This window comes from Galeopterus variegatus, unplaced genomic scaffold (assembly GCF_000696425.1).
Source record: "Galeopterus variegatus unplaced genomic scaffold, G_variegatus-3.0.2 Scaffold4173, whole genome shotgun sequence".
Taxonomy (NCBI): Eukaryota; Metazoa; Chordata; class Mammalia; order Dermoptera; family Cynocephalidae; genus Galeopterus; species Galeopterus variegatus.
Genome location: NW_007730284.1, coordinates 148,903 through 170,249, shown reverse-complemented (window position 1 = coordinate 170,249; position 21,347 = coordinate 148,903). Strand labels below are relative to the sequence as shown.

The 21,347-nt window shown below is 40.8% G+C and overlaps 1 protein-coding gene across 1 annotated transcript in view; it reads right to left on the bottom strand.

The window, feature by feature from the left end:
- The window catches only part of LOC103602500 (CLIP-associating protein 1-like), a gene marked incomplete at its 3' end in the record, with an annotated part of 123,122 nt that overhangs the window by 20,174 nt on the left and 81,601 nt on the right, over positions 1 to 21,347 (bottom strand). The window contains exons 3-6 of the mRNA XM_008586912.1: positions 11,643 to 11,721; positions 10,035 to 10,138; positions 9,066 to 9,157; positions 7,082 to 7,157 (exon numbers count right to left, since the gene is read on the bottom strand). Coding sequence (XP_008585134.1) covers positions 7,082 to 7,157; positions 9,066 to 9,157; positions 10,035 to 10,138; positions 11,643 to 11,721 — 351 coding nt within the window. The remainder of the gene's footprint in view (positions 1 to 7,081; positions 7,158 to 9,065; positions 9,158 to 10,034; positions 10,139 to 11,642; positions 11,722 to 21,347) is intronic.

The following is a 21,347-nucleotide window of genomic DNA, read 5'->3' as shown; positions in this document are numbered from 1 at the left end:
CCCGGGGCCTTGGTGTTATCAGCACCACACTCTCCCGAGTGAGCCACGGGCCAGCCCCTCAGTTTACTTTCTGGTGAAAACATCTGCTTAGAGCAAATCACACTGGGTGTTCTCCTTAAAGAGTAATTGATATCCAGTCAGCTATTTAGAAAGTCTGGGCCATAAACAGTTTAAGAGATTTAGTAGAAAAATTACTAGCTTTAGGGTCAAAAAAGTAGTCCTAAGGACCTACTTGGCCACTCAGGAACACTGTAACCTTGTACAAAACATTTCAACTCCTTCCTCTGTAAGTTGAGGGTTGCTTTGAGGACTGAAGGAAATAGCAGATTCATTCAACAAACATTTGAGTGCCTACTAGGTGAAAGCGAACTGAAATGCCTACATGAGCCAGACAGTAACAAGATAAATGAGTGGAGCAGGCTGGGTAGGGACAAAAAAGGCACTGGCACGGGCCCTGCTGACAGACACAGAAGAGAGGCTATGGGGGCTCAGGCACACAGGTCACTCCACTCAGCTGGGAGGAATGCAGGTGCAGCTTTGCCACACCTTCTAATCTTTGGAGAAAAGTCAGAAATGTAAATCTCCCAAACGTAAGATCACCCAGAACTCTTGAGTGTAAAATTAAAACATTCTGCAGACACATGCATACATGCACATACACACACCAGTCTGTAGGCTAAAATCAGCTTTTAGGCCAGTTGTCTATGACCTATACATTGTGTCCAAAAAGCTCTCGACACAATGGCTAGCATTATCTACATCATTTAAACTAACATCCTTAGGCTTTAAAATCATCACTCCTCAGGCTTAGAAAGCTGTGGGATCAGATAGTATTTGAGGGTCTAAACTACCATTCATTCAGGGGCCGACCCGGTGGTGCACTGCTATAGTGCGCCGCTTGGGAAGCGCGGCGGCGCTCCCGCCAAGGGTTCGGATCCCACATGCAGACCGGTTCCCACTCACTGGCTGAGCGAGGGACGGGAGCAACACCGAGGGTTGCGATCCCGTTGCCGGTCCCGGTACGGGCATGACACTGAGGGTTGCGATCCGTTGCCGGTCACGAAAAAAGACAAAAAGGATAAACTACCATTCATTCAATAAATACTAATGAACAATTTTCTTTGGTACTATAAAATACAAATACTCCAACTGAGAAAGGAAGATTAAATAAGCAATTCAGTTGAGACTGAAGAGACTATGTCATTGTCCACTTCTACATATGACCACCTTGGTCTCACACTGCCTCTCCCTGCTAACCTCTCAAAATTTCAGGCCACTGGGACTGCAAAAAACAAGAACTGCATATATGAAGCACTACCTGCCAGCTTTATGTAAATGCTTTATAGAATCTGAGGTCCCCAATGTGTGGCTGTGTTCCCTCCTTCCTCACAGGACCACTGTTTACTATGACACAGAGGAGGGGATGGAGGCTGATGAGGTTAGCTACCTGCCCGAGGCCCGCTGCTGCTAAACGACAGAGTGCGGCTCTGAACCACCCCTCTGAGTGCAGGTCTGTGTTCTTCTCACTTTAGCACTCTGCACCCCAATGTCGGTGTCAAAACAAGGGCCTCTGACAAAGTGAAAAGCTCAAGGGAGGGCTTCAGCCCTGGGGTGGGGGGCAAAGGGAGGTGGTCTGTAAATTGATGAGACCCTAAATCCGCCCTGTTCTTCTCGAACACCAGCACAGCCTGCAGCCAGATGCCTTGGAGAGTGGGCACCACAGGGCCTGCCTAGACTCAACAGGGCCCCGCAGCCCCAGCACCTCCCAGGCTGTGGTTGAGGCAGAGCAGAGAGGGAGCTCTGCCTAGCCCTCAGCAGAGGCTTTCCTCCTCCCTCCCTCCTGAGCACTGTCAGCACAGCTGGCCCAGCTGGGAGAGCACTGCATCAACAATAGTCACCCGACATTTTACAGTGTCTTAAGTTTTGAAGGTGTTTACCAAGCTCCTCAGCGAGACAGACAGCAGCCAGCACGGGGAGGCCCTTGAGATGCAATCTCATCTGCCTGCTAGGCCAGCTGAGGGGCTCTGAAGATCTAACAAAGGTTTTCAAGCAGAACTTGAGCTTTTCTTACCTAGATAAGGGATTTAGTACTGTGCAAGATGTCTCAAACTGCTAGCTGCCCTTATCACAGCCACTGCCCCATCCTTTCAACAGCACTCGCTGTGCTAGAATCCACACCTCCAGGAACAAAAGCCTGCTCTCAGTTCAAGAGGTAAATCCTCCTTAGTGTACAGCCATCACATATTCCTTGTCCCTTCCCAGTGACTGAGTCGCAAAAGGGCATGGGGTGCAATTCTGGACAACAAAATGAGGAGAATCTGCGAGAAAGCATCTGGAGAACACTTCTCTGCTATTGGAGACACTCAGGGAAAAGTGAGCGCTGGTTGGGTAGCTGATGATAAAAGAGAATTACTCATTTTGGGGGACAGAAGATGACAATGGTATTAAAGTTATGTTTTTGAAGAATAAAAGTTCCTATCCTTAATAGTATTTAAAAAGTAAATGATGCCTAAGATTTGCTTCAAAATAATCTAAGTGTTGCTTCAAAACAATGGGACAGGGATGGAAAACTAACTTGGCCCTCTCTAATTAGCTGCTGAAGCTGGATGATGGTACATGGGGATGCATTATGTCATTCTCACTACTTCTGTGTATGTTTGAACCTCTCAGTATGGAAAGTCAAAAACAGAAGAGTTTGTGAAGCAACAGCCTGCCATCCACCAGGCCGGCTGCACCTGTGCTGTGCCCGCAAGGAGAGCTGCAGAAAACAAAGCCCCCGGGCTGAGATGGCCAGACTCTAAATAAGTCTCCGAGGATATCAGTGAGCTACTAACAAACCCCAGAACTCCCTACTGCAGGAAAATGCATTTCTCCATTGCTCTAGTGATTCTGAGTTGGATTTTCAGTTACTTGTAGTCAAAAGCATCCTAACCCACACAATCTCTGCACCTGTGGGCCACTCTGAGAAGCTTCTGAAGCTGAGTCACCCTGCACTCAGACCACTATGAAAATGAATGTGCGTACTATAAGGCAAGAGTGATTCACCTAGTTCATTTTGAACACCAAGTCAGGCGATGCTGGTGGCTGCCTAAATTGTGAGGATTCTCCATGCATTTGGTGTAGGTAAATGAAGAGCAAGACTTCTGACTACTAGTAGTCAGGACTGCCTGACTACTATTCAGGCAGTCGGGCAGTAACAGTGCTAACACAATTGTGTTCTCTGGTATGAGACTGAGAGAAGAAGAGAAAGTTATTCAAATAGTTATAGGGCATCCTGGGACTGTAAAGAGGAACAAATTATAGTCTTGAGCCTCAAGGTTCAGAGACTAGTAGGAAAGACTGATGAAAAGATTAAAATAAAGGGCAAGAGCAGAAGAACATGTGACCCACCTTCATTTTCAGAGGAAGGAGGAATGATTAACTAACTCTATTTGTATCAGGGAGTGGGGTGGTAGAATTTCTGGGAGATGTAAAGCCGGGGGGTGGGGGGCGCATACGCACATGCACGCACAAATATATGTGCAGACAAACATTCCTAAGGCAGATGTGAATATACGAATTATTTTCAGAGTGCTCAGGTTGGAATGTCCTGATTGCAAATCCTGTCTGCTACAGAGTACTGAAAGCTGCCCATCGAGCACCAACCTCATTTTACAGATGAGGGGGAAAAGAAAAAACAAACAAAACAATTAATAAGACCTTTCTCAAAATCAGAGGCACACAGGCCTAGGACTCAACCCACAAAACCACTAAAGGCTACAACTTCTTGGCCAAGGCCTGGGGGCTTCCTGGCATATAAAGTACAAGCACCTGATAAAGATACTAAGCAAGAAGTGGTAACTTGAATTTTAGGTTCAATGAAACATTTTAAACAAGTCTCACATTTTCCATCCTATAAAAAATAAACTATCTCCTTGCTCTTTCACTAGAAAACTTACATAATCTTTATGATGATTATATAGAGCAGTAAGATGCAATTTCATTTAAAGATATTACTTTTCTTTTTAAGTTGTTTATTACTACCAATAATGAGTACAGGAACACTTGATTTTTGGTAATGATACTAATTTTGGTACACAGAGGTAGGTGTAATCTATACCAGGGCTGCCAGAGTGTGGTGTAAGAAAAGTATGCTATGACAATATCACGAATACATTTCAAGACACTAATGCTATCCTACAATTAAGTATTTTCATATATTCAAAACACTACATCTAAGAGTTTCTCAGAAACCCACCGTCATGTGGTAGGTGTGTGATTTCTGCAAATGACAATGACCATCAGACTATGAGGAAACTGCTGAGTCAATCAGCTCTTCTAAGGCTCTTCTGCTTGGACCAAAAGGTCACGCCAGCACCTTAGAACAGTCACCCTCCGAAGCACCCTCACAGGGAGTGGGGAGTGAGGTACTTTAAAGGGGAAACTGAGGCTCAAGATCCATGTGGCCACCAAGGTCAGCTAGCTGTTAAATGCAAAGCAAGGACCAATGCCAGGCCCCGTGTCTTCAATCCAGGCTTCTTGCAACTGTATTAGATGGCTCAAAGTTTTAAACATACTCTACCATTTGGCAGCTTTAAAACGGTATATCAAACTGTTCCAAACTCAACACTATCTTAAACTCTTAAACAATTGAAAAACATTTTCACAATGTGGAATTGTACTGATCACTTGAAATTTTATCTGTGCTATTTCCAAAATAAGGAAAACCTTGTTTAAAATCCCTAAAGAGGCCAAGTTAACCCCTTCTCTAGACCTAAAGGAGAAAAGTCAAATCAAGGAGCAACCGAACACAAAACAGATTAGTCCCTTTCTGTCTCCTTTCTTTTTTTTTTTTTCTTTTTTTCTTTTTTCGTGTCTGGCAACGGATCACAACCCTCAGTGACGCGCCCGCACCGGACCGGGACCGGCAATGGGATCGCAACCCTCAGTGTTGCTCCCACACCTCGCTCAGCCAGTGAGCGGGAACCGGTCTGTACGTGGGATCCGAACCCTCGGCGGGAGCGCCACCGCGCTTCCCAAGCGGCGCACTGTAGCAGTGCGCCACCGGGCCGGCCCCGTTTCTGTCTCCTTTCTATAGATTCTTTATAAACCTTCTAAATTTCTAAGTGCTGGTAGTAAATGAGGATGGGGCTGCTAACTGAAGCTTCCTCTAGTAGAAAACTTCAGAAGAAAGTGGACATTCTTGCAGACTTATCTGAATAGCTTCAAGGACGAGAATGTAACTGTTGCAAAATTATATATATGTTATTAACATTCCCCTCTCAATGTCCCTCTAAATCTACATAGAACCTGTGATCTTTCAGGCAAGGAGATACTGAGTATACATCATTGGAGGGTCCTAGGAGAAAGAGATCTTTCCTCCACTTTCCTCAGGAGGATGGTATCCACCTCAGTTATAGAAATAAAATATGAGGCTCAAAAACAAAATTAAGCTAGTAACCTCCCTCACCTCACCCACCCCAGAAAGCCTAAGTGTCCACACAGACAAGGCAGGCCCACTGCATAAGCTCTCAGTAAAGGGATATGGAAGAAAAGGAAGAGGAGGGGAAAAGAGGGAAATAAGGTGACTGTGTGAAATATACTGCAGTGTGGTGCACAGTACTGCATGGCGATACTCTGTACTGGAGTTTTTCCCCCTCCCTATAACAGATGTTAAACAGTGTCACATGTTGTCATCCTAGACAGTTCCTGTTTGTTCTGGTTTTATACTGCCTCCTCAAATGAAGTGCACTTGGGAAGCCAGTCCCCCACCACCTACCCCCAGGCTCTAAGGTCTCCTCCAGGCCCAGTGTGAATATTCACATCACCTGTTTGGCTAACTTAAGCATCTCAATTAGAAACAAATAACCTCAGCCAGCTGAGCTGGCTTTTCTGCTCTTCTAAAGGATATCATGTTTTAGCAGTGATGTCCTCAGTGTGACCTCTATAAAGGATTCATCCACAGAAAAAAAATGGAAATAAGACCCACAAATGGGAGTGGGGAGAGGCAAAATAATCTATTTTGTAATTTAGAATCTTTTCTTAAAAATAGTTCAACTTATTTTTAAATTAATGTTGAATATAAAGTATGATTCAGTAAATAAAAATACTTAAAATTATATTCCCAAAGCCAGATATTTTCAGCAAGTCTGGTTAAGAGTAGTAAGTGAAAAGAAGAAAGGAGGGCAAACAGGGGAGACAAAGAAGAGGGCAGGCAAGAGGAGGGAGGGAAGCCGCACGACAGACCCTATAGAGAAGGGGGAGCTGCGCGTGGAACTAACAGCAAAGATGGGGAGGAGTTGGGGCAAGTGCAGTGGAGGGGAGCCCCACACAATCTCTTTGGAGGGAAAGGTAGCAATTATCAATCAAGATTTAAAATGAGATGCGTGTTTACCATGTACATTTCTTTTGTAAATTACTGTTCCATTTTCTGCCCCTTTATCTAATGAAGTATCTTTCTTTTCCATTTGTATGAGCTGACATAATAAAAATGATTCTGGGCAAGAGAGCTGGCATTTCCAGAGCCCAGACTTGGAAAGCTTCATGAGGTGCCTGGTAACTATTCACAGAGCAGATGACCAACTCCTCTCCCACCCTTATGTTAGGAAGCAGTACTTTTCTTTTTTTTAAATTTAGGTAAAATCTGCATAAAGTAACATGCAGTTCTTAAGGGTTCACTTTCAGGAGTTTCCACAAATAAACAACAATGTTGCTGCCACACAAAGCAAAATATAAACATTTCCTTCACCTCAGAAAAGTCCCCTCAGGCCCCTTTCCAGTTATTCCCCCCACCACCAAGAGGCAACACAATCAGCACAAATTCTCTTCCTCCATCTTTGGCTGCAGAGCAGAAGGCCGGTCTGGATGACATCAATTTATAGGCTGATGATTTCTCAGCCTATGTACAGAAGAGGGCAGAGGGGTCACCACATTTACCAATATTTCATAAACGCTAATGGGTAGCTGATACCGTAAACAATCATCAGAGATCTACAAAGATGAACAAAGCCCCACTCACCTATTGGGTATACACAGAACAAAATGCATCTGAATGGTCTATAACCAATGATTTTTCTCCCCCAGGATTTTCTTTCTCACTCACCTGGCTGTTTGGATCTCCAAGTAAGTTACATATATGTGGCACGATCTTGCTTAGTGTTAAAGTATGTGCTCCAGAGCTGCAAACAAAAGGTATGCTTTATTGTAAGTGGGAACAAAGGAAAGAAAGGTGCCTCTGCCCACACCACCCTCCTGTGCCTCCCCAAGGCCCTATCACCTCCCCACACCAAGGCTCTCTCTGTCCCATCCATGCTGGCTCCTAAGTAAATGCATGGTGACAGCCCTTTTGCACAGAGTTCAAACCCTCCAGTGGCTTCTCATGGACAAGTCCTCCTGCTGGCATCCAGGGCTCTCTTATAGGGCCCTACCCCTTTAGAGCTGAGCTCAAGCCCTGGCCTCTCTCTCAAATGCTGACTCTCAAATGCTGTCTCTGCATCACTGCTTTGTCATGTCACAGTTCCTGTACTGCCCACCTCAGTGTACCCAACTAAACTGCAAGTCCTTTGAGGGTCCCTCTCTTAGCTCTCCCCTGCGCTGTGGTACGGCTCTCTGCTTCCCTGGACATTCAGTTAACACTGCTGAATGAAAAGATTGTGATCGAATGGCTGCAGGGCATTCCAACTAATCACTGCTTTATGCATTCTGGAGATCTTTTATATTATTCCCAACTCTACCATCATGATCACTGCTGTCACAAATATCCTTTGTGAATACAAATCTCCTGGTTAATATGACTAATTCCTTAGCATAAATTCCTAGAAGTGGAACTACTGTGATCAAAGGCTAGAAATATTTTTCAAAGCTTCAGCCACATATGGCCAAATTTAATGGCACTGAAAAGACTAACAGAGTGAGAGAGAAAAAATTTACAAACATAATTATAATAATTATAAACATTATAATCCCGATTTTGTTTTGAAAAATAATATAACTTTATAGGCTGGAATAAAACATACCAAATGTTAACAATAGTTATCTGAAGGCTGTAGAATTACAGGATTCTTTATTTTCTTCCTTACATAAATTTTTCTGCTATATTCAATATTACTTTCATAATCAAAAAAAGCGAAGTGATTTGAAATTTTTAATTTTAAGTTTCTCTTACAAATAAGCACATGTAAAAATATTTGACATCAACAGCCATTAGAGAAATACAAATTAAAACCACAATGAGATATTACTGCACGCCTATCAAAATGGCTAAAATAAAAAATAGTGATAACATCCCAAACTAGCAAGGACATGAAGAAACTGAATAGTTCATATGTTACTGGTCAGAACGTAAAATAGTACAGCCACTCTGGAAAATAGTCTGGTAGTTTCTTTTAAAACTAAAAATAGATTTACCAAATAACACAGCAATTGCACTCTTGGGCACTGATCCAAGAAAAATGAAAACTTATGTCCATGCAGAAACTTGAACACACATGTTCACAGCAGCTCTATTCGTAATAGCCAAAACCTGAAAATTACCCAAATGTTCTTCAATAGGTGAATAATTAAACAAATTGTGACACATCTATACCATGGAATTCTACTCAGCCATAAAACGAAATGAACTACTATTACAGTCAACAACATACATGCAACCTTAAGGGAATTATGCTGAGTGAAGACAATCTTAAAAGGTTGTATACTGCATGATTCCATTTATATAATGTTCCTGAAATGACAAAATCATGGAGATAGAGAACAAGAGTAGTAGTTGCCAGGGGTTAGGGTGTGGCTATACAGGGGCAGCATGAGGGAGCCCTGGTGGGGGTACAGTCGTGTATACACACAAATGCCTGTGTGTATAACTAGAGAGACCTGAATGAACTCTGCGGATTGCAACCATAGCAATTTCCTGGTATTGACACTGTACTATAGTTATGCAAGATGTTAACGCTGGGGGAAGATGGGTGTAAGGGACACAGGACTTCCCACTACATTTCTTTGCAACTTCCTGTATATCTATAATTATTTTTAAATAAAAATTTTTAAAAAGCTTCAACCAAGTGAAAATTTCAAGTTTATCGCACACTTACGCATTCAGTGTTGCAATAAGGCAGAGACAGATGCCTTCTCGAGTACGGAAATTCTTGTGTTTGAAGCCTCCAAGTATTCTGTCCCACACATACTGCAGAAGACAAAGAACAGGTGAGAAGAGAGAAGCCTTCTGCAGCCTTTCACTTAGTAAAGGATAAATGGAAGAGGAGCTTCTTAACAGCTGCTAAATCAGTCCTATCCTGTAACAACCCATTTACCTCTTTCAAGAGAATATTGGAAAATGAAGTATACCAAGTTAAAATTTTCAAAACACATTCCTTTATATAATTGCATTTAATTCTCCCAACAATGATGAAAAGGAGGTATAACTGTCCCCATTTTATGGATAAAGAAAGTGAGGCCAAAAGACAGCAAGTGACTTGCCAGAGATCACATACTCACATTGCTGTCTGCCTGCAACAGCTTTCCCCACTCTGTCCACAAGTCAAACACTTGCTCATTTATAAGATCAATTTAAGTTTCATCTTCCCTGGGAAGGTTTTTTCTGATCACCCCCAGTGCCCCCTTTCTCTAACAACGGACAGTGGGACCCTGGAAGATGGGGCTGTGTCCATCCACCCCAGCAGCCCCAGCTCACTAGAAGACAGGGACCAGGGCTCCAGCCAGGCCTCCTGACTCCCCAGACAACCACAGCAGCCTCTTTTCAGAGAAACGGAGACTCAGTTACATAAATGAGCTAAAGAGTCTAATGGATTAAAATCAAGCATTTAAATCCACTAATTTATTCAATACCCAAGTTAAATAGCCATGTTAAATCCACTAATTTATTCAAATTATGCCTTTTGCTACCTATTATTGATTTCAATATCTTGTATGTGGGGGCAGATTAAACGCTATAAAATTTTCCTCTATTATACATCAGCTTAAAAGAAATTAAGAATATGGACTCACACTATGCAAGTACACACACACACAGAGCTGGACCCTGAACACTTCTTTTGCTCTACCTGGGGATTAGCAGCTTGATCCATGATCTTCAGCAGCAGAGTTTGGTCTTGCTCCCTCACAGAGTCTTTAGCATCTCCTAGTCTGTCGATTAGACTTGGCAGCACTGAAATCAAAATGGAAATCGATCAAATGAAAACCTATTCGGGGACCCATGGTCATCAAGTGTTGTTATTTCAATTTACTCAGAACACAAAACCCTGGCCTAAGTGATGCACCTCATTCTAAAACCACCCATCCTTGCTCGTTTCTGTACTCTCCCTGCTGGAATCCAAGAAAGATACCACAAGAATCTGCAAAATCCTTTGCATGCACAAACATACTATTTGTCTTCTTCCTTACCCCACTTTTCTCCAGCCAGATCCCAACATATTCACAAGCTGCTAAAATACTAAAATGGAAGACATTAGCAGGAAAGAGTCAACACAAAAGGAAATTGAGAAGGGCTCCAGCATATCTGCCTGGCGGTACGTAGGGCAGGCACTTCGCTTCAATCTATACTTCACCTGAGTTGTGTGTTCTCAATTTTACATCCCTCACATCAGACAGAGCCCAGCTCCCACTCTTCCTCACACACCCAAAATGTGGACCATCCCACAAGTGCTCCAAGGACACTTGTATACCAGAGGTCAGCTTATGAGGGTACTTCAAAAACTTTGTGGAAAAATAAATTAAAAGATAATATGAATCTTTCCAGGAACTTTTTAAAGTACCTCATACTGGTTTCTTATGAGCATCTATAAACTTTACTAAAAGAGATGTTCCTGAATAATTCAGCTAATTTGGAAAGCAAGAGAACACTATTAAAGCGTCAAATTTCTAAAATGTTTTTTTAAAAAAATATTTGTAGTTAGACACTCAGTGCTAGAATGGAAAAACAGTTCACCACTTTTTCTAAAGGAGCACTTTGATCAGAAAATTAACAGAAAATAACAAATACAAGCATCCCAACTGAAATTCTATAAGAAAATGTTTGCACAAACAGATGCTTAGTGTTTATACTGCCATTATGAAATACCAGAGGTCAGGAATTTAGAGATGTCTAAATCTACGAAATGTGGTTTTTGTTTCAATTTGCTGACATATTGTTTTCCATCCAAAATAAGAGAATGAGCTCTTACTACAAACTTGTAAATGACATTTACAATCAAGGTAAAAATAGTAATGCCAATAACAATCATCTGGGGGAAAATACAATTGGCCCTGTATTGCAGGACTTTTCAAAGAAAACTGACTCTCAATAAAGCCAAGGGTCGGGGGCAAACTACGTGGTTGACACTAAAGGGTAATAGCTAATTTTGCATAAGAAATAAAATTGGCAGCAGTATTTTGTATGAGTACATGTATTACTAATGTTGCATATTAGAACACGAAGATATCAGCAGAAGGTATTGAAAGGGGAGGAGCAGGTAAAAAAAATGCCACTGGGTGCAATGAAGCAGTGGATCTGGTGGTGCAGCCCCAGCTGGGGAGGCTGGAATGGGGAGCAGGGAAGCTGGCTGGAAGGGCTAGGTGCAACTACGCGGAGGAATTGGAGAGACTGAGGGAAGGGCGAGGAGCTGGACGGTGGACAGTCTGGGGGCCCGCTGCACGACCTGCCCACAGCTCACCTGTGCCAATCTGCGCCTTGAAGCGATCCTGCAGCCGGGTCACCAGGGCGGACAGGATGTCCATGCCCAGAAGAACCACCTGTAACAGGAAACACCGCAAGCCCGTTAGTGGCCGGCCTAGGGTGCAGAGCTCCTGCCCACCCGCTCCGAGATCGCCCCGACATTTCTGATCCCAATATGGCCCGACAGCCCGGAGCGCGCATGCCGTAAACTGATTAGCAAGAGGAAGGATGCTCTTGCACAAAATGAGCTGTATTTACAATTATAATAGAAAATACTTGGTGGCGAGATACGAAAAAAAAAGCAGCCACAGCTCGGTGAAACCCGCGGGCTCCAGCCGCAGAATTCCAGAGCGCGCCACGGCCCCGCCCCGGCTAGGCGCGCATGCAAATTTTCAGGCAGCGGTCTTCTGGGTAAAACCGAACGGCTGTTTGAGACCCCCTTCAGAAGCCTCAGGAAACAAGGAAATGCGGTTTACGTCGAGAGCTAAGGTCGCTGGAGGTATGCTACGTACCAGACCGGTTAGGGCTGGATGCGCTAATTAGTCACCACAACCCAACCTGTTACTGGAGCTTCCTGCTTGCAGCGCATGCACCACCACCAACAACCATCCTTTTCTTGGGGTTGCGCTACTGTCCAATGAGCGTCTAGTGAGGACAGTACTGCTAACGCCTACACAACACACTCGCATCAGTTAAAGCTTTGCTTTACTTTGGTGCAATTTTTGGAAAAAGGAAAAAAGCTTCTTTTCCACGATTTTGGAGTTATAAAAGATAAATGTAACCAAGAAAGAGTAGGACCGGATATTCCCTCAAAATATTTAATACTACAAAAGTTCTCCAGGCAGAGACATTGTTGCATTTCTCGCTAACACTGCGTTTCAAGTTTCCAGCTTTCTGTTTCATCTAGTTTTCCAACTCCACGCTTAACGCTTAGCTGGCCCAATTGCCCAGACATGCTTTCGAAATAAGACTCAGGTTTCTCAATCTGCCTTTCTATTCCAGATAAAATTTCAAATATCGAGCTCTTTGTAAAAAGGTCCGATAGCCATCTTTTAAAGACTAAATAAATCTTGCTTCAATAGGAAACAGTTTTGCATGGTGCAATTTCATTTCAACGTTGTTCAAACAGAGCTGGGGCAACGCCCAGTGTGCATACAGAACAACAAATTAACAAGACTGGGGCGGTAATTATGATTCCTGGCATACTGTCTGCCCGTGCGTTTTGCACCTAGCAAAAGCAAAAACTGCAGACTTCTCTAGTCAGCTTTGAAATGCACTGCCTCAACACTGAAGGCATTCGAATATGCTCAATAATCGGCACAATACCCAAACTGCCCTTACAAGGAATTGGCTACTTGATAATAAAGGAAGTGATTTTTTTAAATGTTTATAAAGAGAAGAAAATGCTGATTTGTGGACAGATTTTTTTTTAAAATAATGGCATAAAATACTTTAAAATAATTCACAATACCCAAACTGCCCTTACAAGGAATTGGCTACTTGATAATAAAGGAAGTGATTTTTTAAAATGTTTATAAAGAGAAGAAAATGCTGATTTGTGGACAGATTTTTTTTTTAAATAATGGCATAAAATACTTTAAAATAATTACTTAGCTTCAGAGCCAAAGAGGATTAGGTATCACACTTTGACTTCCTTCCAAGGAGTACAGTGTGGAAGTGGAGGGAGGAGCTATAGTGTGGAGAAACCAGACAAACACTTCAGCCAGATGATCAAGGTCCACATCAACACGTTGGGAGTATGTATGCTTGATGTGATGATGATAACGGCACTTTACTTCCCCCAAATCCGTAAACCCCAGTCTAATAATGAGAAAAACACCAGAGAAATTCCAGTAGAGAGGCTTCTACAAAACACCTGACCAGTACTCCTCAAAACCGTCAAAGTCGTCACAAACAAGGAAGTCTGACAAATCGTCACAGCCAAGGGGAGCCAAGAGAGACATGACAACTAAATGTAATATGGTATCCTGGATGGGGTTCTGGAAAGAAAACTGACATTTTTCCTTAGGTAAAAACTAAGGAAATATGATTAAAGTATGGACTTTAGTTAATGTATCAATATTGGTTCATTAATTGTACAAATATGCCATGCTAATGTTAGACATAACAAGTATAAAAGGTAGACTAGGTACGGGGTATATGGTGACACTCTGTACTTATCTTTGCATTTTTTCTGTAAATCCAAAATGGTTCTAATCCAAAATAAAATGAAGTATTTTTTAAAAAGAGCAGCCCATCACTTAATTGGAATTGGCTTTCCCCTAATAAAATCCTAAGCATCTGTATGGTTGCATTACTGGTTGGAGGCAGGGTATAGTCATTACAGAAATACTGATAATGCTGCCTTCAGATTCCAACACATCCCTTCATAAATCATTCAAGACTAAGGTGTAAGAGGACTATTGTATTTTCACATATGACCGCCCATGTTGACTAACCTACCCGTGAAATCTGGGGGAAGGCAGGCTTTTCAGCATTTCCAGAAAGGCGGTTTATTTGATAGGGCTGACCGCAGCAGACCTAGCTAAGTCCTACACAGTAAAGTTTCAATATGCCTCGCCCAAATGGACTGGGGAGTCTTTGGACTTTCTAAGGAAGCTGAGTTGGCAGGTGCAGCCCAACCCCAGAGAAACAGGACAGGAGTGGTCAAGGGTGCCAATAGGAAAGGACAGAACACAATTCCAGACACCTTCACGGTAGACTAAATGATTGGACTTTAGAAGGAAGCAGGGGGATTTGCCACACACCGTTGTCTAGTTCTCCTGTAGTCACAGCCCCAGTCAATCTTCCGAGGTCAGGCCCTCAGTGTCTCCATTTCCCTTCTGAAGAAGGGGATACATGAAAAAAGACCTTGCCCAGAAGACCACTCTAATTATTTATTACTTGTAAACCCTCTCTGTGCCTTAATTTTCTCATCTGTGAACTAGGGAAAATAACAGCTACCTCAGAGGTTGTTGTGAGGATTAAATAAAGTGTGAATGTAAAGTGGTTGAAATAGGGCTTGGCACATGGGAAAGGCTGGACTACACATACGCTGGCTACTATCAGTGTCACTAGCATCCACTGTGGATGACAGGTGCTGATGGAAGAGTCCCAGGGCAACAGGAATTCGGCTGACAGAGAAGGCTTCCCATAAGATGGGGCTACATCTGGAAAGAGATGGCCTCACATCCAAGGAAGAGAAGACCTCCATGCAGGGCAAGAGCACCTGCAAAGGTGTGGGGAGTGCAGCTGCTGCCAGGGATGGGGACAGCTGGAGCAGGCGATGGCTGGGAAGTGGCAGGAGAGGTCCTGAACACAGCACGGAGCCACTGAAGAGCTGTAAAGGAGGAGTGCAAAGGGAACTGCAACCTTTGGCCAAGACACTGTGGCCACCATGGGGAAGATGACCTGGAAGAGAGGGTCAGGGACAGAAGATCAGAGAGGGTCAGACTCACACCCAACTCTTACTGCCTCTAGTTTTCACTGTGCCATTAATTCTGTGTGACCCTTGAGCACCTCCTCCAACAATTTATTTAATTATCTGTGTTTATGCTTCTTGTTTCCCCCATTACTCCTTGAATGTAAAGAATCCTATGTCTTCCATTTCCTCAGGATTTCCACAGTATATATAGTACAATGCTGGGCACATGGTAGGTGATCAATAAACCCCTACTTTACTGACTAGTAATGAACAATGCTGGAACAGATGAGTTCTTGAGGTCCAACAGTTTCTTTATCCTACAAACTTTAAACAGATGCTTTTGTAAAGGAGGTAATAGGGTTGACAAGGTAATTGGGACCAACATTCTTGCTGAGAACTAAAAATGCTGGATGTAATATAAGAGAACATCTGCTTGGAAGCATCAGAGAAATAAGAAGGCACAAAAGAACTACCAGGTCAAGAAGCATAAGAAAACTAAAATTCACAGAAAAGAGCCTGCAGCAACTGGTCCACTTTTGCCCTGAAGCCATTTGTACACAGAGAAGGGGCAACCAAGACACTGAGAATCACTTTGATAACCTTTGAGTCATCTACAACAAAGGTCAGATTCCAAAGCCCTTCAAGTTGGTGGCCCAGGTAACCCTCCACAACTTGGGCTGGAAATCCAAATGGCTATACCATAGGAGAAGAGTGAATTAGAAATAAAACAGCCTTCAAATGGACTGCACCCTAGTTTCCAAACATCTGGGTGGCCCAGAAAAATCCCAATATCTGATTAAGGTGATTTTAACTTGTTAGTGCCCTATAGCCCCTAGCAGACAAAAACACAAATCATTTCTGGATGAAGACAACATCGTCCTAGTCTAGTCCTCAATTTATTTCTGCAAACATTTTCAAAGACAACGTCCAAAACACAACCAAAGATAACCAGACACACAAGACAACGTGAATGCCAATTAGGAGAAACAAAGATCCACCTGAACTCTGGATATGAGACTAATTAGAAACAGACTTTAAAGTAACAATTCTTCCTATATCTAAGAAGATAAAACATATGATTAAAATCTGGGGACAGAAATGACAGCTTTTGTAAAGTTACACAGATTTTTAAAATAACTAAATACTACGATAGACAAAATTAAGTACTCAAAGAATGGGCTTTTTAAAAAAGCACATTGAAGGGCCGGCCCATGGCTCACTCAAGAGAGTGTGGTGCTGATAACACCAAAGCCACGGGTTCAGATCCTAATATAGGGATGGCCGGTTAGGTCACTGGGTGAGTGTGGTGCTGACAACACTAAGTCAAGGGTTAAGATCCCCTTACTGGTCATCTTTTATTTAAAAAAAAAAAAAAAAAAAAAAAAAAAAAAAAAAAAAAAAAAAAAAAAAAAAAAAAAAAAAAAAAAAAAAAAAAAAAAAAAAAAAGGCACATTGAGTATAGACAAGAGAGAATTAAAAAGGAAACTAAATCTGCAGGAAAAATCCAGAATAAAGCTGAGAGAGGCAAAAGGATGGAAAAGTCAAAACAGTAGGTAACAGAGGATAGAGAGAAAAGAACAGAGGTTTAAATGGAATTCAAAAAGGAGAAAGAGACAATAGGTAAAAGGCAATAGCTGACACTCATTAGGATGGCTATTACAGAAAAAAAAAAGAGAGAGAGAATAACAAATGAAAGCGAGGATGTGGAGAAATTAGAACCCTTGTGCATGGCTCCAGCAGAGTACAAAGTGGTACAGTTACTGTGAAAAATGGTACAGCAGTTCCTTAAAAAATTAATCGGATTATTACCATATGATCCAGCAATTCCACTTTTGGGTATATACCAAAAGAAGTGAAAGCAAGGTCTCAAAAGTTATTTGAACACCCATGTTCATAGCATCATTATCTATAATAGCTAAAAGGTAGAAACAACCCAACAGTCCATTGACAGAGGAATGGACACACAAAATGTGGTCTCTGTCCATACAATGGAATATTATTCAGCCTTTAAAAAAAAAAAAAAGGAAATTCTGACACATGCTACAACATGGATGAACTTGTAGGACATTATGTTGAGTGAGATAAGCCAGTCACAAAAAAACAAATACTGTCTGACTCCACTTAAATGAGGTACCTAGAGAAGTCAAATTCACAGAGACAGAAAATAGAATGGTGGGTGCCAACTGCTGGGGGAGAGAGGAATGGGGAGTTAGTGCATTAGCCATTGGGGTACAGAGTTTCAGTTTTACACAACGAAAAAGTTCCAGAGATGGATGATGATGATGGCTGCACAACAATGCAAATGTACTTAATGCCACTGACTTTTACACTTAAATATGGTTATACTGGTGAATTTTGTGTTTTGTATATTTCACCACAATTTAAAAAAAATTTAGAGCAAGAGCTGACGGTTATAGGGTTTATGTTTTGCGATAAAAAATGTTCTGGAACTAGATCATGGTGATGGTTGTACAACTCTGTGACTATACTATAAATCACTGAATTGTACACTTTAAAGAAAAAAAAGCAATACGTGAAGAGATAATGACTGAAAAAGTTCCAAAACTGAAGAAAACCATCAAGCCACAGATTCAAGAAGCCCAATGAATCACAGTAAGCTGAAGAAATCCACATCTAGGTACATGAGATACAACTTTTTTTTTGGGGGGGGGGGGGGCATTTGGTTAGTACAGGGATCCAAACCCATGACCTTGGGGTTATCAGCACCATGCTTCAACCAAGTGAGCTAACCAACCAGCCTAGAGACTGGTCTTTTAAAAGATGAAGATGAAGAACAAAGATAAAGAAAAGCATCTGTAGAGTGAAGAAAGACAATACTAATCACCAGCCTAGAATTCTACGACCTATAAAATATTATCTTTCTACAAAGAAAGTGAGTAATTTACATACAAACAAAAACTGCAATAGTCACCTGCAGACCCACCTAAAAGAAGTTTTAAAGTGTATTCTTCAAACAAAAGGAAGAGTCCCAAGTAGAAGTTTGAAGATGTAAAAAGGAATTAGAAGGTAAATCCAATTAAATATTGACTGTATAACAGAAATAATATTTCTTGTAGGAAGAGAGAAAATTGCAACAATAATACTATATTTTTCCATCTCTTAGCTTAGAAGTTCTTCATTCTTTTAAATTCAATTTTAGTGATTATCTTGGTGATTGCAGCATGCATCACTGTCTTAAAGTTGAAGGCTAATTGTTACTATTACCTTCCTCCTGATAATGCTAGAACCTCAGAATAATTGAACTGAAGGATAATAAAAACACATACAGCTGACCTTGAACAACCTGGGAGTGAGGTGTATCAACCCCCGCATAGTTGAAAATCCACGTATAACTTTTGACACCTAGCTTACCGTTGACCCACTTACTGTTAACATAAAGAGTTGATTATCACATATTTTGTATGTTACATATATCATATACTGTATTCTTGCAATAAAGCTAGAGAAAAGAAAATGCTATTAAGAAAATTATAAGGAAGAGAAAATACATTTTAAAAACTTTGAAAAACATTAGAAAAAATCCACATATAAGTGGACCCACACAATTCAAACCTGTGTTATTCAAGAGACAACTATATGTCAAAACTGGAATCCAACGAATGCAGTGCTTAGATGGAAATTTAGAGTTCCAAATGTGTATAAGAAAAAGCTGAAAACACCTAAAAATCTATCTCAACATTTTGGAAAAACAAAAACACAAAGAAACCCAAAAAGAGGAAAAAGAAATAAGGATAAGAGGATAAATTAATAAGAGGAAAATATACCATAGAGAGCATCATCAATGCCAAAATTGCTTCATTATAAAAATAAGTATAATTGATAAACACATGGTGAGGCTGATCAAGAGAAAAATTAGGTAACCAATGTCAAGATGGAAGATGGGACATTATAATTCTTGCTGACATAAAAACAAAAGAGGATATTATCAACTTTATATCAATTAATTTAAAATTTTAGGCGATTGCTTGTCAGCCTTTTGGCTAAGGTCAAATGTGAAAATCTTAGTTGAAAGAGACAAATTCTTAGAAATGTATACTTTAGCAAAATTAAAATCAGAGAAAATAGGGACCATAGACAGTCCTATAACCATTAAAGAAATTAACTCTATAAATTAAAACCTGTGAAAGACAAGTCCAGGTGTGGACAGCTTTGGCTGGCTTTATGGGTGAATTCTTCAAAACACTTAAGGAAGAGATAATGCAAGTCTTACATAAATCTGCCAGGTAACAGAAAATAAGAAAACACAACTTAACTTGTTTTATAAGGCCTGTGTAACCTTGATGCCAAAACCTGACAAGAATGTTGCAAGAAAAATTACTGGTCAATCTTTCTTATAAACACAGATGAAAAAGTAAATCCTAAACAAAATATTAGTACATTTAGAACTAGCAGTATGTAAAATGGATAATATATCACAACCAAATTGGGCTTATTCCAGGAATAAACATTAGTTTAACATTAATAAATCATCTCATGTAATGTATAATTAACATGATTTTTCTCCTTTATTATGTTAATCACCTCAAAGATGCAAACTGACCATCTGAGAAACTGACCATCCATTACATTCATAATAAAAAAATCATAGCAGATTAGGAATAAAAAGATTTTTCCTTAACTTCATAAAGTACATATTTTTTAAACCTATACCAAACATCATACTTAATGATGAAATGCTGAAAGTTTTCTCTTTGACAGGAGGAATAAGACAAAAAAATATCCACTCTATGCTTTCTTTTCAACATTGTACCTGAGGTCCTAGCTAACTAATTCTTTACGGCAACAAAAAAAATTAAAGGTATAAAACTGGCAAAAAAGATACAGAATTGCCATTTGTAATGAAAAGTGTAACTAAGAGGGCACTTCAAAAAGTTCATGGAAAAATAAAAGATAATATGAATGCACAAACTTTTTGAAGTACCTTTGTATAAGTAGAAAATCTAAAAGATCTAAAGTTACATTACAAAATTAATGTTTAGCAAGACTAACACAAAGTCAACATACAAAAAATAAAATTTCTATTCCAGCAACAAGACAAATAAGAAAAATAAATAATAAATACACATACACACACATATCTTTAAAGAACTTCATAAGTTAATTCCAAAGTATATGTGGAAATGCAAATGGCAAGACACTCTTTTGGTAAAATGAGGTGATGAAACTTACTCCCACTGGATATCAACATTTATTATAAAAAGCAGGAATTAAGGCAATGTGCTCAAGATTTATTACAAAAAATAGAAATTAAGGCAATGTGCTATCAATTCATGGACAGACAAATATACCAATAGACAGAATAAAGAAATAGATCCATGCACACAAGGGCATTTTCTTTTATGACAAAGGAGGAACTACAGAGCAATCATAATAGCACTGCTTTTTAAATAAATGCCCTGGGTCAACTGAATATCTATATAGAATAAAAAAGAAATTGACTCCTATCTCACACTATTATGGATTGAACTGTGTCCCCCCAAAGTTTAATGTGTTGGAGGCTTGATCCCCACTGTGACAATGTTAAGAGGGTGGGAAATCCTATTATGGTAATTGAAAGGTGGGGCCTCAAAGAGGTTAGATTATGAGGACCATGCCAAAGTGAATGGATTAATCTATTTGATGGTATAATGGCAGTCATGGGCATGGTTCTGAGGGCTTTAAAGGGAGAGCATGTAAGAGTCTCTGCTCTACCATATTCGTCACAAGATACCCTGAGTTGCTGTAGTCACCACCAGGGCAAGGCCCTGACCAGATGAGTTCCCTGGACTTTGGACTTCCCAGCCTCCAAAATTGTAAGCAATACATATTACTTCTTCACAAATTACCCAGTTCAAGCTATTTTGTTATAAGCAACAGAAATGGTCTAAATACACACACCATGCACAAAAACAAATTCCCAATGATATATATATAAGTATAGAAAGCAAAACAATAAAGCTTTTAGAAAATAACATAGGAAAATAGCTTCATAATCCCAGGATAGGGGAAAATATCAGGACACAATAAACACAAACAGTAAAGGAAAAGATTGATGAATTGGACCACATTAAAAAGAACTTTGGAAAAAAAGAAAGAACAGGGCCGGCCCGGTGGCGCACTGCTACAGTGCGCCACTTGGGAGCGCAGTGGCGCTCCCGCCGAGGGGTTGGATCCCACATACAGACCGGTTCCCGCTCGCTGGCTGAGCGAGGTGTGGGGGGAAGACCGAGGTTGCGTTTTTGTCTACTGTCACGGTTCCGATCTGTCTCTTTACCTGGC